Source organism: Harpegnathos saltator, unplaced genomic scaffold (assembly GCF_003227715.2).
Source record: "Harpegnathos saltator strain DR-91 unplaced genomic scaffold, Hsal_v8.6 scaffold855, whole genome shotgun sequence".
Taxonomy (NCBI): domain Eukaryota; kingdom Metazoa; phylum Arthropoda; class Insecta; order Hymenoptera; family Formicidae; genus Harpegnathos; species Harpegnathos saltator.
Genome location: NW_020230710.1, coordinates 646,595 through 669,923, shown reverse-complemented (window position 1 = coordinate 669,923; position 23,329 = coordinate 646,595). Strand labels below are relative to the sequence as shown.

The 23,329-nt window shown below is 44.0% G+C and overlaps 1 protein-coding gene across 1 annotated transcript in view; it reads right to left on the bottom strand.

Moving 5' to 3' along the window:
* Positions 1-13,847: 13,847 nt before the first annotated feature.
* dpr1 (defective proboscis extension response 1) overlaps positions 13,848-23,329 on the bottom strand; it is a 382,968-nt gene continuing 373,486 nt past the window's right edge. The window contains exon 5 of the mRNA XM_025307399.1: positions 13,848-14,077. Coding sequence (XP_025163184.1) covers positions 13,867-14,077 — 211 coding nt within the window. The 3' untranslated portion in view covers positions 13,848-13,866. The remainder of the gene's footprint in view (positions 14,078-23,329) is intronic.

Sequence of the window (23,329 nt, the reverse complement as noted above, 5' to 3'; positions counted from 1 at the left end):
ATTAATTAGCCGAAGAAATTAGCGACCGTTCTCTGCGGCGCCGACTTGTTTGGCGAGACGGGCTCCGCCGCGAGATTTCCAAAATGTTATTAGCAGCGTGTTTACGTTTACACCTCTCGACCGTGCATCTGTTTGCACGTTTGCAGACGTACACGTGTACGGTTATTATTATTACGTTGCGTCGATGATCCCCGCAAAATTAATATTAATCGCGACAATGCGCGAGATGCTTGATTTAGCAAAACCGATGATTAACCGTATTGAATCAAAATTATTGGAAAAAAATATGTATTAGCATTTTAGGACAATGATCAGTTACCTCAAGCGAGAATAATTTCGTGTGGAAAGTAATATCGTTTGAATTGTGCAGTGCGCGATCGACTTTTCTCTTTTCGTCGAATAAACACGCATTTCGCGCGTAATAAGAATCTGTAAGAAAAGTCAAAAGAGATCGAGATGAAAAATAAACGATTCTCCTTCTCTCTCTCTCTCTCTCTCTCTCTCTCTCTCTCTCTCTCAAGCATATAAAATCTCCGGCCTTTCCTTCAAAGAGCAATCTTCTTCTTCTATTTTCCAAGATTTTCTTCTCTCACCAATCTCGTCAGGATGAATAAGAAACCGGTGAAGAATATCAGACCGTTTAGCACCGTTTCTCCGCGACGAGATCGATTCGCGCTCGTTTATTCGTATGATTTTTGACGCCGATTACCGCGCTTGATGCATTATCGCGACATAATCGCCCGTCAGTCACTAGTTATCACGTGCGCATAACACTGCTGCAAACGATCGTATCAGTAACTTCGCGGAACGCGCGTAAACACGACGACCCGCGCCGGTGACAAGTGTACGTCGTCGTCACTGCACGACTTTGACAGTCATTTGCGGCCGGAACTTTAGTTTATCGTCGCTGACGGTTTATCGGGTGCGTAGAATACGCGGGAGATTGTATTATCGCTCGAGCATCAGTGCGCTCCAAATGTTCACGCAGCGTGAGCACGTGATGCTGATTCGCTAAACCGCGAACGTCAACAGCGCAGGCTCTATTTACAGGCCACTCGGAAATTATCGTGTTTCATTTCGATTACGATACTTTGGCTCGGCCAAACAATCCCCCCCTCTCCCCTCGGGATTCACAATTTGAGCATATATAACGCGGTTTTTTTCCCCATTTATTTACAGCACCGACAAAAAATATCCAAAATATGTATATCGCTGGTCTCAAATTATTCACGACGAATAATAACGACAAAAATGTCACTCTTAATGCGTAAGCGCGATTTCGTTAAGGAGACGAACAAGGCTTTAACCTTTTACGGCATAGTGTTGCATATATGTAATACCTTTTAAAACTTTGAAGCTTCATTTTTCTATTCAAAAGTTTTCCATGGAAATTTGCATTTAAGGGTTTTTGGGTTGCTAATTATGAATCTGCTGACAAAATTTCGAAATTCATAATGGCGGATCCATTATAGCGGACCAAAATTTAAAAAATTTTTGATTTCCGTGAAAATTGGTATATAGAAGTTTTGGAACCGCTGATAATGAATCCGCTATCGGAATTTCGAAATTAAAGTTGGCAGATTCAATATGGCGGACCAAAATTTTAAAAAAATTTTTGATTTTCATGAAAATTGGTATATAGAAATTTTCAGAATCGCTGTTATGAATCCGCTATCAGAATTGGAGCAATTTTGCCAACCTATGAAATTCGATAAATAACAGTATCCAATGACCGGGAAATAAAAAAGAATCTAAAAAAAATATCTATTTTTATTTATGAAAATTTTAATTTTTTCTTATTTCTTATTTTTATCTATTTTTATTTTATTTTATTTTATTTTTATTTTTATTTTTTTTATTTTTTTTTATTTTCTTATTTTTATTTTTTTCTTATTTTTTATTTTCTCCGTTTGTTGTTGTTTTTTAGTTTCTGTTATCTTTTGCCTTTTTGCTATTTGTTTCGTTTTTTGTCGGTGACCTATTCGCTTCTTTTTCTTTTCTTTTTTATTTTACCCGCACAGCACCTTTCATTGCAAATATACAGGGTGTCCCATTTTAATGTCCCAACCCAAATAACTCTTCAGTATTGAAGTTTCAAGGAAAAATATATTTTTGTTAATTTAATGATTTCGAAATTTCCAAAAATCAGTAAGTTAACAAAAGTCAAGGCGCTATTGTAACAATATATTCTTGAGACTAAATAAAGCAAGAAAGTCTAGTACCACTTTTTCTTCCGACAAATAGTTAGCAAGATACCGTAAGTTAAATATTGAAAAGGTTATCAAGTTTTCCTCAAATATCTCGAAAAATATACTAGACAAATAAAAAAATGTTTTAGACAAAAGAAGGTGATGGCCACCGTTTTCTGGGATTCACAAGGTGTGATCTACATCGACTACCTGGAGAAGGGCAAAACGGTCACAGGGCTATACTATGCCGAATTATTGGGCCGATTTGACGCCGAATTGCAGAAAAAACGGCCCCATTTGGCGAAGAAAAAAGTGCTCTTCCACCATGACAACGCACCGGCTCACACCTCCGCCCTCGCCACGGTCAAATTGGTCGAATTGGGCTACGAACTGCTGCCCCATCCACCGTATTCTCCAGATTTGGCCCCGTGCGACTTCTTTTTGTTTCCAAACTTGAAAAAGTCACTCGCCGGGCAGAAATTTGAGTCGAATGAGGAGGTCATCGCCGCCACGGAGGCCTACTTTGCAGACCTCGAGAAAATGTATTTTTCAGACGGGTTAAAGAAGTTGGAGCATCGCTGGGTCAAATGTATCGAGCTAAAAGGAGACTATGTTGAGAAATAAATCGCCACTTTTCCAAAATTTTCGTTTTTCTTTTGTAGGCTAAGTACTTATCGGACCACCCTCGTATGTATACGCTATATTTGGATTAACTGTTTGGATTGTACTGTAAATAACGTCAGCTTATGATATCTGGAATTTAATTCCAGGATAATCAAAATTCCAAAACTTTAAAATCAGATATCTCGGAAACTATAAGCGACTCCCATATAGTTGTATCAGGAAGTCACTCAGAATTTCATCCTTTATAACATATTTCAAAATGAAAAAACCGGTGAGGTATACTTTCTATATATTTACCATGTTATAATATGTATATAACGTATAAATGTTATAATATGTATATAACGTATAAATGTATTGTTGCGCTCACTCTCACACTCGCACTTGCACTCAGGTAAATGAAAACACTCACGTAAGAATAACAAGCTTTACTATTTACAGCGCAGCTCACTCAAGCTTGAAACAAGAATAATTCTCTGATCTACAATTCTCGCGTCTGTCTACGATGACAGCTTGCCAGAGACTCTCTGTCAGCTGTTGTTGTTTTTTATCGATTTTCCGTCGTCCAGACTTCGTTCAGTTGTCAAAATCAGCATCAGATGCCTAAGGCTCACGGACAACGGACGCTGCCACAAACCTTGTGGCTTGGACACAACAGTATCAAACACGTAATTGACATACATTTAACAAAATATAATGATAAATCAGAAGAATAACTTCTAAAACTCATAAACAAACACTCGCGGGCACTCTATTTGTGTTATTATTATCTGATAGTAAAGAACTTGTTATATAATAATAATTAGTGTGATATCATGGATAAAAGAAGTAACCGTGATATTTCTTCGAGGCATAAGAGGCGACTAGCACAAAAAGAAACAGAAAAGGATTATTGATCGTTGCAATCATCAAGCAGTGGTGCAACTTATTTTGGACTATCGGCCAAATGTATAAAAGAAAACGAAATTAAAAATGACAATGATCAATTACCAGCTTCAACATTTTATATATGTATATAAATATATGTATATATATATGTGTGTGTGTGTGTGTGTGTGTGTGTACACAAAACAAAAATGAATTAAATCAACTATAAATGTGTTGGCAGTCTGTGATATAACTATAGCTATGTCACAGGCTACTAAACGCATTTGTACTTGATTCAATTCATTTTTGTTTCATGTACATGTGGATATTTAACGTATATCTGTACATTTGAAACGCGTATTTACAGTATTACAGATACGTATATCTAATATAATTTACGTTTCAAACAAGTATCAAATAAATATTGTCATATGTACCTGATACATTACGCAAATTATATATCTCTAGCGCGGACATTCATTAGTATTAAACATGTATCTGGTATGTGACTTATACGTATTGCTACGTATCTGTGATATTGCAACATTTTCAATTTTATGTATTTGTAATATATTTGAAATATAAAATGCTGTGCGGGTAATGCTTTCATAATTTTTTGTTTCCTCTTATTTCATTTTTTTGGACTTTTTATTTTTGTTTTGGGCGGCCACAAAGCTTCTTTCTTTTGTGTACAGACAACAACGAATCCGTAATCAGCGACTCTAAAAACCTTTATGTACGAATTTTCACGGAAATAAAAAATATTTTAAAATTTGGTCCGTCATATTGGATCCGCCATTTTGAATGTCGACATTTCGACAGCGGATCCGTAATCAGCGATCCCAAAAACCCTTATGTACGAATTTTTATGAAAATCGAAAATCTTATAAAATTTGGTCCGCTTTATTGGATCTGTCATCTTGAATTTCGAAATTCCGACACCGAATTCATAATCAGCGACACCAAAAACCATTATATGCAAATTTTCATGAGAAACTATTGAACAGAAAAATGTATGCTTCAAAGGGTTGACGGAGTTATTCTGAAGAAAATCGATTGAAAATTGAGATTATATACACCTGACCCGCGTTTAAACTTCGAAAGTACGAGTCATACGTTTCCGAGAAGAATCGTCTCGACAAAGCCGCCGCGAATGATCGACATTATCTTCTTTCACCGTTCGTAATCACGGTTTTCCATCAGGTTAGGATTTCGCTTCGTCCCGATATCACTTTTTGACATGTGACGCAGTGAAACCCGAAATAATATATCACTCGAGCGCTACGTCGAACCCGTTTGCGAGCGCGAGTCTTCAGCGGGAGACACAAAGTTCCAATTACAAAAGTCGTTACTATTCAAGATGCGGCTGCTCTGAGGTCGCATTATGCCGGCGCAGGGGCCCACAGTGAGCGTTTGTTACACGAAGCGCAAGCGAATTGTGGAAAACCTATTATAGCCTCGATTCGATGCGGTGTACGTAATTAGTCGTGATCCAAGAGTTCTCAAACTGCAGATAGCAGCAACACTTACAATTAGCGGTTGCAGTCGTTTACCTATTATGCGATTTTAATAGACCATAATGCTCGCGGCACTCGCACCATTCCGATAGGAACGTTTGTAGAAAATGGCCGGGGCGAGCATGAAATGAACGCGGACAGACTTATGAAACTTCCCGCGAGAGTACATTAACTCTCCATTAGTCGCGATGTTCCATAGACAGGTATTCAGGCTACGATGTATCGCCATTGCTATTTGACCACAAGGTTTTTTTATTAATTCTGATATTCGCCAATTTGTTCATCCACTCGCTGTTTTTATCCATTCTTAACCAACTGTTTTTTATCTATTAGATGTTTCGGTTAATTTCCGCTGTTCGCGTTTAGATGGTTTCAGCTGCAAATGTAATGAACCATGATAGCTGGAACTCATGCTATATTAAAAGTTAGTCGTTTTTCTAACAGAATTTAGTCCACCAAGATATACTTTCGCAAGCAGTGATATTGTTTTTAAATCAATTCAAAATGGAACGCAATGAGTTGTTTTTTCGATATGTTCTCCCGCACTACTTCGATATAAAGAAAACTGCAGCTGAAGCACATCGAATATTGGTGGAACTTATGGTGACTCTGCTCCATTAGAAATAACATGAGAGATTGGTTTCGACGATTCAAAAGTTGTGATTTTGATGCGAAAGACAAGAAACGTCCGGGTCAGTCAAAAAATTTTGAAGACATCGAACTGCAAGCATTATTAAACCAAAATCAACCTCAAACACTCAAGGAATTGGCTGAGACATTAAAGACGTAATTTCGACAGTTTCTGACTATTTACATGCAATAGGAAAAGTTGAAAAAGAAGGAAAATGGGTGCCACATGAACTAATCGAAACGAACATGATAAACCGTGTATTCATCGCCACTGCTTTGATTGCCAGTTAGAAAAAAGAGTTTTTTATACCGGATTGTCACTGGTGATGAAAAATGGATCCTAAATTATGGCAATCCTAAACGCAAGAAATGGGTAGACCTAGGCCAACCATCTATATCGATGCCAAAACGCAATATTCATAAGACATTATTTTATATTTGATGGGATCAAGAAGATGTTGTGTATTATAAGCTCTTAAAATCGAATAAAATTGTTATAGCTGACCGATACCGACGACAATTATACAGTTTGAAGCTAACGTTGGGTCAAAAACGACCACAAATCGCACACAAGAGAAAAGTGATTCGGTTGCACGACAATGCCCGGTTACATGTTGCAAAAGTCGTCAAGGAAACGCTAACAGACGCTCGAATGGGAGATTCTTCCGCACTCCGCGTATTCTTTAGACTTGGTCCCGCCTGATTACCGCTTGTTCCGTTCAATGCAGCATGGCTGTCAAGACACACACTTTCGAAATTACGAAGAAGTTCGAAACTGGGTGGATGAATGGATTGCTTCGAAACCTGAGTCGTTCTATCGCCGCGGAATTCATCTCTCACTGGAAAGATGGGAAAAAGTAGTATAAAACGGTGGAAAATATCTTGATTAATCAATTCATTTGGTAATTGAAATAAATGTGTTTTTCAAGTAAAAAGGAAAAGAAACAGCGGAAATTAACCGAAGCACTTAATACTATTAACCGAGTGTTAATGAAAGAAAAATTGCTTCAAGAAGCGGAGGAATGTAATGGGAAAATTATTGTACATATCGCGAGATACATATTGCGATCATTCGTTGGTGAAACGACGTTGCGACGGTTAATGTTAGAATTCTCGAATTTCTCGATTCAACCCTCAAAATGTCTGGATACTTGCATTAAATTCTTTCTTGATTCGACAACTTGTACGACTCTCGTAGATTTCCCAAACAGTGCACAGTCTCGGTTAGCGAGTTTTCCTGAATTGATCGGAAGAATTTCTTGCGGCTGATCGCAACCACAATTAACGACGATCAACACAATTAGCCGACTATCGCGTATGTACGAAGCGGTCAATCACGCACGGCAGCCGATTTCGCGAAATACTCGCGTTAAGTTTGCTGACCGGAGACAAGCTGTGCGCGTTTTAGGCGCGTGAATCCACACATAATCCGAATTAATCCAAATTTACGAGAATTAACGCGGCGGTTACGGTCCGCTCGGCGTTGCAGTGCGGTGCAGCGCTCGAAACTCCATTTAATTATCTCGCGTGTCCCATGAAAGAAATAACATGCAGTACGTTATACGGCCGTTGTATATATGTATACAGAAATTGGAAAATGGAAATATACATAATATATATGTATATTCATAATATATATAAAATATGTACAATATAAAGCACGAAGAGAATCAAACGGAAGATCGAAAGTCGCCTTAAACACAAATCGTGACAAACGACGCGAATCAAAGGTGCTTTTCCTCACGACTGCAAGACCGAGTCGAAGTTTCGATTGTACATCAATCTCGCAAACATCGTCGAATCTGAAGGATCAAGAGAGAATCTCCAGATACGCCATTACACGGACTATCCTCTCCTACATCTTGATGCTCTCTCTGCGAGGAATTCGTGCGACCAATGCAAGATGAAAATAACGACTTGGAATAACGAGGCAACAATTTGCGGCGTCGGAAAGCACAATAGCTCGTGCGGCGTTTTATCTCGGGATTCTCCGTGGGTTCTTTAAGTTCGACGGAATTCGCAGAGTTAACGGGGAGCCGAAACTTCGGCTCGGCAGACAACTCCGGTTAATTACGGACGCATGAATAGTCTTCGTTAGCGGCGTGCAGTGCAATCAGGTCGACTTTCGATGTAACAATAATAATTCGAGTAATTAACGATCCGATTGTCGCGATCGCGCGGTGTCCGTAAATAAGACTCGGTCGTTGCGTCGCGACGGGACGAAAGTCGGATCGATCGCGCGCGCGCGCGCGCGCGCGTGTTAATCTCCCGGCCACGCACGAATCGAATTTACTTGCATTTCCCGTTCGCGCGTCTCGTTAAAGCGCCGTGCATTTGGACGCGGCCGTAAGCGATCGATGTCGAAATTACACGGAACGGGACGAGCGGTGCATTAAGGCATTATTCGACGAGCTTTAGGATGCTGCCACGTGCGACGTCTGTCGATGGGGAGATCCCCACCGACGATGGCGATCCCGCGACGATCCGATCGTGTGTTTTTATAGTCGTGGCAATTTTCCCACACGAGTCCGCCCGTCGGGCGAAACCAACCATCGATTTGCCCGCCCGTTGATGCAGCCCGCGCGAGTGATAGAAGAATTTTACGCCATACCGGGGGCTTTAAACGGCTCCGCTTAAAGTAATTAACTTCCGCGTCGCTGGAAATTATTAACCGCATCGAAAATCGATTGGACAATCGCGTGGCAACGTTAGAACGACGGATATTATTATCCCACGGTGTTATCCGAAAGTTTCGTATTCGTTCGCCGATCTCGACGCCTCGTACGATCTCAGAGATAGGGTTGCAGTTTTCACGCGTCTTTACGCTTTAAGTTAATTCTTCGGGGTAGATTTGTGCGACGAGAGGACGCAGGACTTGCGTCCTCCCGTTGTTTGGAAGAGAGCGCAGTTTGTGAAATTTTTACCGGTAACTTTATAACGAATGGAATTAAAACGAGTTTCTCTCTCTCTCTCTCTCTCTCTCTCTCTCTTTCTCTCTTTCTCTCTGCCTCTCCAGCGACGGTTATATTCACGGCAGTCGTGACGTCGCGTGAGAAGTTCGGTGACATCTGGTGAAAGAAAAAGTCGCCGTTGCGATAATACGTAATCTCGTAATAATCGCGCGCGATTTCCCTTTCGCTGCGCGCGTATTCGCCGCATCTGATTACTTGACGTGTCCCGTCAGCGTGCTGCGGCCGCGTTTGCATTCAGAGCGCACCTTATAACCGTTCAAACAAATTCGCGAATTATTCAGCGCGACGAGAGGTTCACTCGTCAATTTCCATATAATTGACATTTCGCGCGCTGACCGTGCTTGAGCGGCAGTTGGCGCTTCCGCGCAAAAATCATTAAACGCGCGCACATGCATTTCGCTCGCGACACGGGAAGGACGAGAGGAAGGAAAGCAATACCTTCTAACGAATACGCGAAGCTCGACTTTCCCCCCGCCCACCACCTTTCTTTCTCTCTTCCTCCCTCTTTGTCTTTCTGCGAACGATACAAAATCCAGAGTGCTTCGCAGTTTGCGAAGTTGCGATCGTTGCTTCAAATGAACAGTAAAATTGTGTGCTTCCTTCCTAATGGCGACGACTTTTTAACTATAAATTAAAGTTTCCCGGTAAGTACTCGGTAACATCTCGCGCAAGACCCCAAGACGTACGGAGTGAAACTCGCGGAAAAGCACGTTCGATGCAATTATTTATTGCACACTGGAGAAGTAGTTGTCGCAATTACCGGAGGATCATGAATTCTATCGTTTCTCTCGCTTACAGTTGCTCTTCGGCGCTTCTCGAGTCCCGCTTGTTAATTAAAAATGCCGCCGCACACACACATATATCCAACAACAGAGAGAGAGAGAGAGAGAGAGAGATATCTGTGCACTTTACGAGCGCGCACAGGACAGTCCTGTCGCCGACGACAAAGAATGCATGAGAGGTCACCTGATTTAAACCCCTCGTCTGCGGTTTGATTCGACGGTAGAACAATGAGCGAAAACAGCAAATAAACAAGCTTACTTTTCATCCGGCGTTTCCGCGTCGTCCGCGGGTCTTCGAATTTGCAATATGGCCGCCGGTCACGCGCGCGCGCGCGCGCGCGCAGATCAGTGACGCCGCCTGCAGTGCACCGGGCGCAGCTCAGCGCGGCAGCGCACACATGGCCGAGTGATGGGAACTTGGTGACGGGCTTGCCAGGGAATTTCCCCCACCATGAACGCACACAGCCAGCTCAGCCCATCCGTGTGGGCCACGCGCTCGGCACCAGCGTTACCAGATCGTGAGATTTTTTTCGCACATGCGCAATAAGCGCAACTCCGCTCATTCCCAGTCGCGTACGTATTTCGCTGGAATATAAGGTATCGCTAAGACCCTTCGAAGAAAAGAATGAGATATATTGAAAAATGAGTATAGGATAATGAGAGATGTATAACAAAAGTGTATAAAAAAATGTATTACAGGTTTCTTATGCATCGTTTTTTAAGTTATTGCTGTCTGGTTTCAATACAAGCTATTTTACTTCATTACCATATAATAAATAATAGTTTTACGTTCAGCGATGATGAAGATCTTTAAGAATCGACTATTGATAGCACAATGCTCGTGTATCATTTGTGAATGTTTCTTGTTTTAATATATAATATGATAATACATTGCATACATATATGCAATATGTGCTGTTCAGGTGTTCGTACAGGCCCCACATAAGCGCCTATTGTTGCATCTAAACACGATACTGACAAGGCTGCCCATGTGGGGATTGTGACGTAGCTGGCGCATGCGCTGTTGAATATCAGCTGACCAAAAATCTCACGATCTGGTAACGCTGGGCTAGACCGATCCGGCTGTATATATGCGTGAGTGGTGGGGGAAATTCTCTGGCAAGCCCGTCACCAAATCCGCATCATCCGAGCGGCCTCGTGCTCGTCAGCTGTGTTTACACAACACGGCGCTGGTGGGGGGGGTCGCAAGGCCGCGACTGCGGAAGGGGCGGGTGCATACCGCAGACGGAATTCCCAGAAATGCGGCTGTGAATGCCACCGAGGAACGCGGGCGTCGCACTCAGCCACGTGTAACGGCACTTTGCGGGCTTCGTCATCGCCGCCGCGGTCACGCAAGCGGCGGCGCCGAGCGATCGAGCGCGTGCGCCGCTCCATATACTCATCGATATCTTTGCTTTCGGCGACCGTAGCGACTCGGGACGCGGCTCGCTGGAAAGGTGAGACTCCAGCGCACACGAAAAACGCGAAATGGTGATTCTCCGGCGGAAGGAGAGCGATGTAATCGCGCGTAAGTCGTTGATTCTCGCGGCATTTTGGGAGACGAAACTTGTAGATCTTCTTGAAATGGTCACACGAACACGTTGAAACGTGCAATGGGCTTGACAGAGACATCGCAGATGCGAATTTGTGAGAATGTAGTTTTTAGCAGTTACATAACGAAGACAATATTTTGGCTTCCCCTATATAGATATATTCCCCAGTTTCGCGACGAGTGGAATTCAAAGGCGGGATTTGTCGCGAGTCTCAGCACCATGAATCGATCGGGACGAATGGACATTATCGTCCATTATTATGAAATATTCTCGCGCAGCGGTGAGAATCGCGCGATAAAAATTTTTATCGTACAAAAACGTGCGAGCGCACGAATGCTCCGGGAGAAATTCCAATGTGTGCATATAATTCAGCCACAGACAAGAAGGGCATCGCCCGTACGGAGGGATTATTTCTTCTCTTTTCCTCATTTTTTCCGCAGCTAGCTCGGATTCTACAAAATGCACACACGTGCATCTAAGAGCTCATTCTGCGCAGAATGTATGGAAAATTACATGCATACCGTGGCGCACAAGACAGCGATTCTCAAATAGCAATCCGCGCCGGGAAATTCCGCAAATTCGTCTGCTTTAATTTACACTCGCGAACAGTAGCGGGAGACTTAAGTATTTTCCATTCTAACAGGAGCAGCTTCCGTGACCTTTCGCGCGCGTGAGACACGCCTCGAAAGAGGCGATCCTCGGTCGCCACTGGTTGAGAGTCGCGAGAGTGCACTCGCTACAAGATACGCGGGGATCCAACTAAATAACGGCTATGGTCAGGTAGTAAAACGGTTTATTATTATATTCCCGGTATCGCGAGTCGCGCCACAAAGACGTCGACGCATTAATTACGCTTCCATTAATGTAAAACACGCGCACTGCATTGTTTCGACGATTCCGGGATGCGCCGCTTGAAATACGCTTGTTTAACGACTTGGCGATGCCGTAAATTCCTGATTGCCGTGCGCAACCCGCGCAACCCGCGCACTCGCTGCGGAATGTATGAAATCGTCCCCTCCTCTCACGATCTCGCCCTCTTCGCCTCGCGGCTCGGTAATAATCGGGAGTCGTTACACAGTTCCTCGTCGCGCGCGACGACCCCTCGCCTTTTAAAAGAAACCACCGCACGGCCTTCCCGCTCGATGCACTCTCTCATTTTTGCTGTCGGCGACTCATAATTCCGATGTAGCGGCCCGCATAGATCGACCCGCTGCCGTCTCGACTCAGGCCGTTCACTTGAAATGCAGCCGGCGGCGGCCGCTCGAGAGAGAGAGAGAGAGAGAGAGAGAGAGAGAGAGAGAGAGAGAGAGAGAGAGAGAGAGAGAGAGAGAGAGAGTTCCATCCCTGCTGAAATTTACAATAAGAGCCATAAAGTAATCGCGAGCAAGTCACAGAGGCTCGTTGCGGAGAAATAGCCGCACCACGCACGGGTACGTGTCCGGGGATGCGGTCGGCTCCCTCCGGGAGAATTCAGTCGGATGAAAAGTCCGTCGTTGAAAAGGCGGGTGGACGCGCGCGCGGATGGGTCGAACCTCGGCGAGGAATTGAATTACGTTTTGCCGTAGCCGGCTTAACAAAAGGAAGATAATGGTCGCCGGTAAAGCGGTATATCGAGCATAGTCGTTGCTCCCTCCCCTCCCCTCCCCACCCCTCTCCCAGCCACTTTTCTCCTCCTGCAAATTACAGGCGTACCAGCAGCAGCAGCAGCAGCAGCGCGATCTCCCCGCGAGAGCCCGGGCTCTCTTCTATTTACGATACCTCTTTGGCGGGGACGGTAATCGGGCGGCTCGACGGACGAGCAGCCGGGCGATTCCCATTCCGGGAAATGTGTCAAGCGATCTTTCTTCATGAATCTCTCTTGTTTTTCGTCCGCCTGTCCGACCGTAAGCCCGACGGAACCGCGGCAGAGGGCACTCGAGCGCTCGACATTTCTGTGTATGACTGATTGTCATTTCGCCGGGAAGCCACGACGAGAAGCCGGGAACACGCGGTCGAGGTTCTCTGGTGGTCGACTCTAATTCAAGTTCGATCGCTTGCGAGGCCACCGCCGGCAGAAGGGGAACCAGTCGCCTTTCAAGCAGCTCGCCAGCCACGTCTTGCCTTTCATCTTCGCGAGTGTTCGCTCGCGTCGATATTACGCTTTTTCGGGGCGGACTCGTCTGCGGGAAACGTGCGGCGCCTTCGGCGATATTGGGCTATTTTTATACGTTATCAGGCGATCATAAAGCGACGCGTGGCCGAAAACATTCAGCCATGGCGGACAATAGGTTCGACTGGCTGCTACGTGCGGGATTGACGCGCGTCGTGCGTGAAATCACGCCTGCGCCCGCGAGATCGAATCGCTGATCGTTTTTCTCACGTAATTGCACGCGATCGTCGTAAATTCACGCGCGCGCGCTGATAACGCGAAACGGATTCGCAAACCACACGTGAGATAAAACACCGGCCGACACGGTGAAGACTTCCTCCTCCTTCGTCACGCTGATTAGACCCGACGGCGGAAATAAGAGACCACCGGCGTGGAAATTGATTTCCGCCGTAATGCGCAGGCCGCTCGACGAAGGCTCGCCGCTTAAAACGCTCGTCAGGGGAGAAAGCTCGTCTCTCTCGGACTTTGCGACGCGCACGCGAGCGGCGCGTCGCTTGGTTTCTTTTTTTTTTAATTTCCTGCAGGCACGCGCGTGCGAGGAGATGAAATCGTCAAGCGACGGGATGTGTCATGCGTGAGAGGGTTAATGCACTGTGATAAATAAAGACCGGAGCATCGATATGATAAGCGATCGATACGCGTGTGCGCGAATTATCTCGTCGCGTGGATCGGTTATGGCATTTCTGATGGACTTACCATTGATCACGTGCACGTTGACGCTCGCTCTCTCCGCCACCGTAGGAACGCAACTGTAGTTTCCGGAGTCACTCGGCTTCGCATGCGTGATCCTCAATCTGTCGCACAAAAGGTTGACGGTTTATCGCTTCATCGTGGCTGCGGAATTGCTCCGCACACGAGACGCCGCACAGTGGGACGAAAGGCCCGAAAATCCGGATATCCGACATACCATAAATACATCCAATTATATAAAAATATATAACGTATATTCATGAAATATGTATAGAACAATTTTCTTTGTTTGGCATTTGTGGAACATTCTATATATTGAAAAATATCGTTAGGTTAGATACTCATCTATCTTTCATTTAAATTTGTTTGATATAATATTGTTTTATATGTAGAATAATTTCGAATTCTATTATAACGCAAACTCTGTTGTAACGCTTTACCATGTTATTACAACTTTCAATTTTTTAATAAAAGGGGGACCTAGGGGGGGGAACAATAGAGGTTTTTATAAATTAGACATTTTCCGCAATCAATTAGTATATTGGATATTTTAGACCGTTTTGGACTGTAAACTTTTTGGTAGCTTGAAGTAATGAATCCCGATTGTATGAATTCCATTATTTTAAATATATTTGTTATGCATATCTAGATATTATTTTAATATGACGATAATCTTAATATCAAGTTTGAACATTACTTTTTATGTTGTGAAAGTTTCAGCTATTGCTCTTGTATAGTTTTAATGTGACAATTCTCTAATGCAATATATGTCGAAACAGTGGACCCTCACTAGTTGCACCAAGTGTGAACTTTGCTAAATATTTTCAGTAGGAATTTCAATCATACGACTGAAATATATTTTTAAATAGATTGAAGTATGAAGAACAAGAAAACATGCCAAAACTAGATACTTTTACAAATTTAATTTTTGACTCGAATGTCCGTTTTTCGGGCCTTTCGCCTCACTGTGCGTCGTCTCGATCGGCGTCACCGATCCGAACGCAGATTTCTTCCCGCCAGAGAGGGGGACGGGAGGGGGAGTAACCCCTCCTGTCCTCCTCTCTGTAAAACAAGATCGCATTGTTGCCGAGCCACGAACATCGCCGGTGCTTTCGAGAGAGAAACGTAACCGAGGCATTACGGCCCAATATTGGTCGTTGTAAATGTCTTCCAATCTCCGACTGGCCACGTGATTAATTACAGTTCCGTTCTGGCGGGCTGTTGTTCTGCCGTGCGAATCGATAGCCCCTGCATGAAATAAGTACTGATCGATGCATAAGTGAAGGCTCATGCAGCTGAATAATGACAGGCCGTGAATGCCTTAGGCTTCGGGTGCCGCGATCTGATGTGTTACGAACATCGCGCAGACGCGACACACCGCGAAGGCTGATGTTCTCCGCGCGCGCCGACGGCGTGCTGGAGTTTCACCTCAGGGGGTTCTCGTGTAAACGACGCAGCCGGCGCACTATGAAGTATCGTTAATCCGCCAATAATTATCCAGCGATGTTATTTAGCGTGGCGGTCCAATTACCGCTCGCTTTCCCTGTCGCGGTCGCGCATACTTTCGGCGGATCGGTATCCTCGATATGCATGCAAATTTCTCATCATGTTACGCAATCCCAATACCGCGCTCCGGAGATATTTCCGGATATCATCATGCCAGCGAGTTATCAGTCGAATCGCGCAACAAATGATGATACGAGACGCGCAATAATAACGGAGACGCGTGCTGAAATTGGCGCGTCGGCGGAGGCGCTTCCGCTGATGAATAAGATCGGATAAACGACGGTGTTCGCAAAACGACGGAGCGACAATGCACTCGTACCAAATGGAGGCGACGCTTGTGCGCGCATACGTTTTCGATCGAATAGCGAAATTTTATATCGTGTCCGTTTTCTTTCGCCGAGAACGAGAGAAGCACACACACACACACACACACACATATTCTGCGTGCGGCGCGTAATTTTTTCACAGCCTCGTCTATTCATCCCGTTCGAAATTTACATCGCGCTCGATCGAACTCCTCGGCCACGATAATCGAGCGACTGCGCTGGGGCAGCTGCTGTATTTTTGCCTTTCCCTTTTTGCTTCTGCCCGCTCGTTCGCCATGCCGTTTGCTCCGTACTCGTTAACGTTATGAACCGTGGATTGGCTCCGATAGTAATCGGAGAGATTCCTGCTCGGTATGTATCGCGTGTCCGAAAATTTTTGCGCAGATACGCGACGGCGGCACAGTTCCTCAAATTTGTATGAACGACTACGCGATGCGAGGCGCCGGTGAACTTTGCAGGGAGAATCCGCCTCCGGACAAGCGCGACGCGCAGAGAGAAAGAGAAAAAGAGAGAGAGAGAGAGAGAGAGAGAGAAAGCGTTATTTATTGAGCGCTCTGGGACAGTGTCCCCTCAAGCGCAAGGAAGTCAAAAATGATATAAAGAATTTTGAGTTATACATTAGTTGAAAGAATATGCAAGGTAAGTATAAACAAGTAATGGAATAATATAAAATAAAATACAAAAAAAAATATAATGAATAGTGGTATAAATAATAATAGATTAATATTGAGTAGTATAAAGTAATAGAGTAATAATTAGGCAGTCGGGGAGGGCAAGACGGTCGTCAGTGCTGTATTTCATACTATTATAGCAGGCTCGTATTGGACGCCTCTCGACGAGGCGTCCGTATAGTGCGTTTTTGAACGACTGTATTGAGTTTAAACTTCTAATGGTTCCAGGCAAACTGTTCCACAGAGAGACGGCCACGACTCTAAAAGAGCGTTTGAACATTTCTGTTCTGCACTGCGGGATTTGTAGTAAATCCGGTGCTGCTCTAGTGCTTCTGTTCGTAACGTCAGCTTGTGAGATGATTTCCTTGTATAGTTTTTAGGGATGTTGAAGGTGTATTAGATTATAAAAGAAATATCCCACGAAGTAAAGACGGCGAAGGTCAGTTTTTAGCCAACGGAGCTTGTCGTAGACAGCTGACAGACATGTCAGCGAATGTAGCACAACAGTAATCAACATGACGGAGGACCAATGACGCGACCAACCTCAACTTAAGTGCGTCTGATAGCATATTTTTGCATAATTTTAATTGGTAGAGAATTGTGCGAATCTTCGTGGAAATATTCATAGAGAGAGAGAGAGAGAGAGAGAGAGAGAGAGAGAGGGGGAGAGAGAGAGAGAGAGAGAGAGAGAGAGAGAGAGAGAGAGAGAGAGAGAGAGAGAGAGAGAGAGAGAGAGAGAGAGAGAGAGAGAGAGAGAGAGAGAGAGATAGGTGCATTAATAAACCGAGTACGCGTCGCCTCACGCTGTATCACGCTCGAGCACGGATAAACACGTATAATTACGCGAGCGCGCGCGCACGAGGGAGAGATAAAGTCGCGGTATATATGAAAGTTAATCGGCAGTCGGCTAATTTAACGGTCAACTAGCCGGGAAAGCGAGTCGCGCGCTCGTGTTCTCTAAACAATGAATCCGCATGAACGAAGAGAAATGTTCCGCGATTAACGCGTGACCCGGCGCGCAAAATGTTTGTTAATTAATTATTACCGAGGGGAGACGGCGGCGCGCATCGGAAAGATCATCAATTGCACGCCCGCGGCTTCTCGACTCATCGCTCGCGCCTGCACGGAGTATTCGTCGAGTCGTTTGCCTTGTGCCTTAGTCCTTCCGATGTTCTCTGTCCCTCCATTGCAGATCCTAATGTATGTTATTTTGACACGCATAAGCGTGTTATTGGCTGAAGCTCTCTTTACGCGTCTCTTGTCGTCGTAAATCACGTCATTTGCTTCGCTCAAACGTACTGATAAATTGATCTTGAAATTATATTAATAATAAAAAATTCAAATGACTCGAGGCAGGAAAGCTTCAGTCAATTGCACGCGTTCACGCGTGTGTCGTCAAAATAAGACATTTGCGGCGCGGCGTTTCGGAGGAAATAGGGTCTCTTCGAAGGAAACAGTTCGGCGGAGGCTCGAATTAACCGTCAAGGGACTATCGCTCACGAGTTTATTCGACTTCCCTCTCCTCTCTTCCTCTCCCGGGTAATCATTCTTATCTTAAATACTCGCGTGTTACGCATCGCGCTCAGATAAGAAGCGGCGCATAGTTTAGCCGGCACATATATACAACGGCGCTACATTGTACGCGAACAATGGGGACAGCGGTTGTTACACGACGTACACGAACAAGTTCGCGCGCGGCGCGCGACTCCAATAGATTATCGATTACTCATTTACTTCGCGTATTTCAGTAGTTAGCCTCATCGTGCGGCGTCGTAATGTATCCCGCTCGTGGGACCAATAACGATCGCTTAAGGTTACGTAACGCTGCGCGCGCGGCTGCCGCATTCGTGAACTGAACGCTCCGCGAAATAATCATTGTGATACCAGACGACGACGACGACGACGACGACGACGACGACGACGACGACGACGACGGCGATGGCGACGACGATGGCGATGGCGATGGTGATGGCGATGGCGATGGCGACGGTGGACGGAGAATCCTGGATAATGAAAACGTATAGCTGCGCCGGGCTAAGCTCCTCGACAACGACGAACCTACCTCCGCCACCTTTGCCCGCTGAGGGTGCGGCTGGAGGTGCAGGAGGAAGGGGGCGGGTAATCTCGATGTTACGGAATAAAACGATATCCGGTTACACGCTACATTATCGAGTTCGGGCGATTTATGCGCACGGAAGTTCGGGACTTGAAAATCGGGCTCGTACATTAGCCGCCGCTGCCGTTTTCGCTTTACGTGAAATTTGAATATCTCGATCTCTTTATGAATGCGAATATTTACTACATCCTGGGATATGGATATTATGCATTGCCGAGAGCGTAATATAACGTCCGGGTAATCTTCATTCTCCATTTCATCAGCGGCAGCGACTTTTCATTCTTTCGCGCAAGTTTCCACGGCGGTGGAAAGATTGAACCTGACGATCGCGTTATTAGTCCCGATTGTGATGATTGAATCTCCTCCTTCTCACTGATTGCTCGACGGCGATCGTAATAATTATAGGGAAGCGTGTCTTTTTTAACTAGTGCGACACAGTATCTCCGTGTGCAATCTATTACGGCCGACGCCTCTCTCGACTGTTCCCCATCTCCCACCCACACATCTTGCTGCTGATTGCAGCTATTGTCGAATGAATACACGGCGATACGCGAAGATGAGCCGACCGCGATGACATCCCCATGGCAACGTTACCACCGTGACTGCAGCAGCACGGCACTTTCACGACAATCCTATCGGATTTACGGAAAACGGACGTGTGCACGACGGAAGTCGCGGGCCGGCAGCTGGGCCGACAATTAATTCGCTTCTTGAGCCGCAGCCTCGTAAATTTGTCGGCGCGGTAACGCGTCGTCGTGACAATCGTCAATCACGTCCAAAAACGGACGCACGGCGTCGCGTCGCATCGCATCGCGTCGCGTCGCGTCGCGTCGCGTCGCGTCGCGTCGCGGCGGACACAACGGCGGCTGCGGCGCAATATTCGAGCCGACACAAGCAGCCCGGCTAACAGCTAACTCGCCCGAAATGCGAAGCATGTCCGATGCGTCTTCACGGTACGCGGCCCACGTGACAAAGGGCTCTGTGTTGTCTCAGTCGTGCGCCGGACAATTAGAATAATCAGACGTCACATACGCGACGCCACGGCGCGCCGACCTCTGAGGATTCACCGAGTTCCCCCCCATTCGCTGACTTTTACCTGCGATCTCGAGCGATGACGACGGGACGGTTTCATGACGAATTCGATCGATGTGCCACTCGTTCAAGTACACCCTCGGTACTGGTGGCTGTTAATTTTTTGTCATATTGGATACTTTTAAGTCGGTATTTATGCATAAAAGGAGCCCCCTCCCCGATTTAATTTATTTTTAAACATGTTGTTGGGGGAATCTTTCTGAGTCATTTTATGTACATATATAAGGGTCAGACGCAAATAGCTTCGGAGATGCAGGTTGAGAAAGGATAGAAATAACAAGTATAAAAATAAATGTTTAATGATGATTTATTCAGTACTATTGTTGGGAATTGGGAAGATTTCAGTCACTGCATAAAAAAATGCGGTAATCGCCACGAAACTCGCTTCATATGGAAAGTCGTATTGTTCTGTGTCACATGAGTTTGCGATTTTCCACGTGACGCAAGTTCGACCAGACGAGAGGGGTGCGGGTGAAGAGACCTTCGGCCCCCCCGCACCACCCCTTCGGGGGGTGTATGTGTATGTATACTTCGGTGATTCATTACTTTAAATGAACTTTCATATTTACTACTTTCATCGTTTCTCAGCTTGTATTTCCAAAGCTATTTGTGTCCGACCGTTATATATGTATATGAAACGACTCAGGACTTCCGCAACAACATATTTAAAAATAAATTAAATCGGAGGGGAGCCTCTTTTGTGCGTAATTACCTTTAAGTCTTATCTGCAACATGCTGTTTGCTTTTTCTCGTCATCTCTTTTTTTATTGGATTGTTCGGAAAGTAATTTCGGTTTTTTCAAATAGATGGTGTTAGTTGCCTTTTTAAGTAGTTAACCTCATTCTAAACCAGAAAATCATTTTTACAAGCACATTTCAAGCTTCATTAAAAAAAAAAGTTGTTTTGGAATCTGTCAAGTTGTTATGGTTTAGCGTTGCATCAGAAATGGAAAACTAACGTGAACATTTCCATTTTGCTTTTCTATTACCGTAAAGGCAAAAATGCAGTATAAGAAAAAATTGTGTGCTGTGTATGGGGAAGATGTGTTGACTGAACGCCAGTGTCAGAATTGATTTCCGAAATTTCGTTCTAGGAATTTTGAATTCAAAAACGCATCATATCCCGGAAGGCCATTTGAGGCTGATGAAGACCAAATAAAGGCATTGATGGACGCAAATCGTCATTTAACGACACGAGAAATTGCTGAGAGATTGAATTTATCGAATTCGATCGTACATAAGCATTTAAAACAACTTTCGTTTCAAAGCTCGATATTTGGATTTTCAAAGAAAGAGATTTGATTTGTTGCATTATCATCTGCGATTTGCTGTTGAAATGTGAGGAAAACGATCAGCTTGTGAAGCAACTCATAACTGGAGATGAAAAATGAATTATATACATATTAAGTGCAAAAGATCATCAGGAATAAACCTGATGAACCAGTTCAAAGCACATCAAAAGCTAATATCCATCAAAACAAAATGATGCTTTCTGTTTGGTGAGATTGGAAAGGAATGGTTTTTTTGAGCTGCTATTAAACAACCAAACGATTGATTCGAATGTGTATTGCCATCAATTGGACAACTTGAATAATTCCATCAAGCAGAAGAGACCAGAATTAGCGAACAGGAAAGGTATTGTGTTTCATCGTGATAACACCAGATCTTACACAAGTTTAATGATTCGCCAGAAGCTGTTAGCATTTAGATAGGATTTGCTACCGCATCCACCATATTCATTTGATCTGGCACTATCTGATTATCTTTTGTTTCGGTCACTGCAAAATTTTTTGGATGGTAAAAATTTCGATTCAAATAAAAGTATGAAAAACAACTTGATTCAATTTTTTGCCAATAAGGACCAGAAGTTCTACGAGCGTGGAATCATCTTATTACCTCAAACATGATAAAAGGTGTTGGAACAAAATGCTTAATACTTAACAGAATAAAAGTTTTCTTTCTATTAAAAATATCGTCTTCCTTTTTCATGCAAAAACCGAAATTACTTTTCGAACAACCCCATACTTAAACCTTATGTCCCGAGGCAGAAAAGATAAAGGATATAAAAAACAGAGGAAACAAAGAGCCTATTATAGATCAGACTTTATTCGTATTGCACTTATTTTGTCCCATTGCGCGATTACACACATTAGATAAGTACATCAAGAGGTACGGTAGTGCCTCGTGCCAAGTTCAAGCGCAACGATGTTGCGCCTAAACGGCGTGAGGCACACCGTGCCTATATTACGCGAAACTGCGAGTTGAAACGAGGTGAGATATTTATATCTCAGTAATGGCTGAACCGAGCGAGTTTTTTAGTCCCAATCGATTCGGCCTTAAAAAATAGGAAGAAAAGTGTTCTTGTGCTTTGTGTACGTTGTCTCTAAGTGGAGGCATTTTAAGATAAAGTCTGAATCACGGAAAATTTCAATTCAGTAAGAAACGTCGGACGCAGAGGAGTGGGGATATGCGTGCATATTGCTTTTCCGACACCAGGGGCGTTACGAGAGCACTGAAGAAGCAGACAGCAGCGAATGCGAGCGAATAAGCAAGAGATATGCTAGAATACAGTATAGGAGAAAAAATGTGCGAGAGAGAGAGAGAGAGAGAGAGAGAGAGAGAGAGAGAGAGGAGAGAGAGAGAGAGAGAGAGAGAGAAGAGAGAGAGAGAGAGAGAGAGAGAGAGGGAGGGAGAGAGAGGAGGGAGAGAGAGAGGAGAGAGGAGAGGAGGGGAGAGGGGGAGAGGAGGGGGAGAGAGGGGGGGGGGGGGGGGGGGGGGGGGGGGGGGAGATGGGGGGAGGAGCGGGAGAGAGAGAGAACGGGCGAGAGGGGAGGAAGAGAGAGGCATAAAAAGGTGAGAATACTGTTGGTATGCGTCACGGTATGTTATAACGCACATCATTTGATTGCCGGTCAGCTGATGCTGAGCAGACGATGTGATGAGATGTGCTACCGAAAAATCAATACCGGTGCTTATTGACGCGTCGTCCAGGGAGATCGCTCTTCAATTTTAAGGTCTGCTTGACACAATTTATAACGCAAGTAGTGCAGGTAATACGCGAATTAGATGAAGATAATTCACAAGTATAAATTAATGACATTTACATATTAATGGTGTATGTACGTGACGTATATACAATGTGACATGTGATATAATATAATATAATGTATATTATATTTACATTATATTGACATTTATGTACATACATCTTCGATATATTTATATTTTGGTGCAGCCGCGCCAAGGTTTTTGTATTAAATATTTTTTATTGCATTGTTATAATAATTAATTTGTTATAATAACAAGTAAAATAACCATATAACTCAGTGTTCTAATAAATAATGATAAATTTTACTTGTAAAAATTTATGCCATGGACATTTTTTGTAGCTAGGTTTTTCTTGAATAACAATAACCTTTAAAAAGATATTTTTTTTAAATATTGGACACTATTAAAAACGTGTTAAATTTTTATAATACGATATAAGTTTTACTTTTAAAAGCTTATGTACATATATATCTTAAAAGAAAAATAATTTGATAAGTTTTATTTGTAAAAACTTATGTTATGTACATAATATACTATATCTTAAAAAAGGAAATAATTTGAATTTGAGATTTCTAAAAATATTAAGTATACAATAATC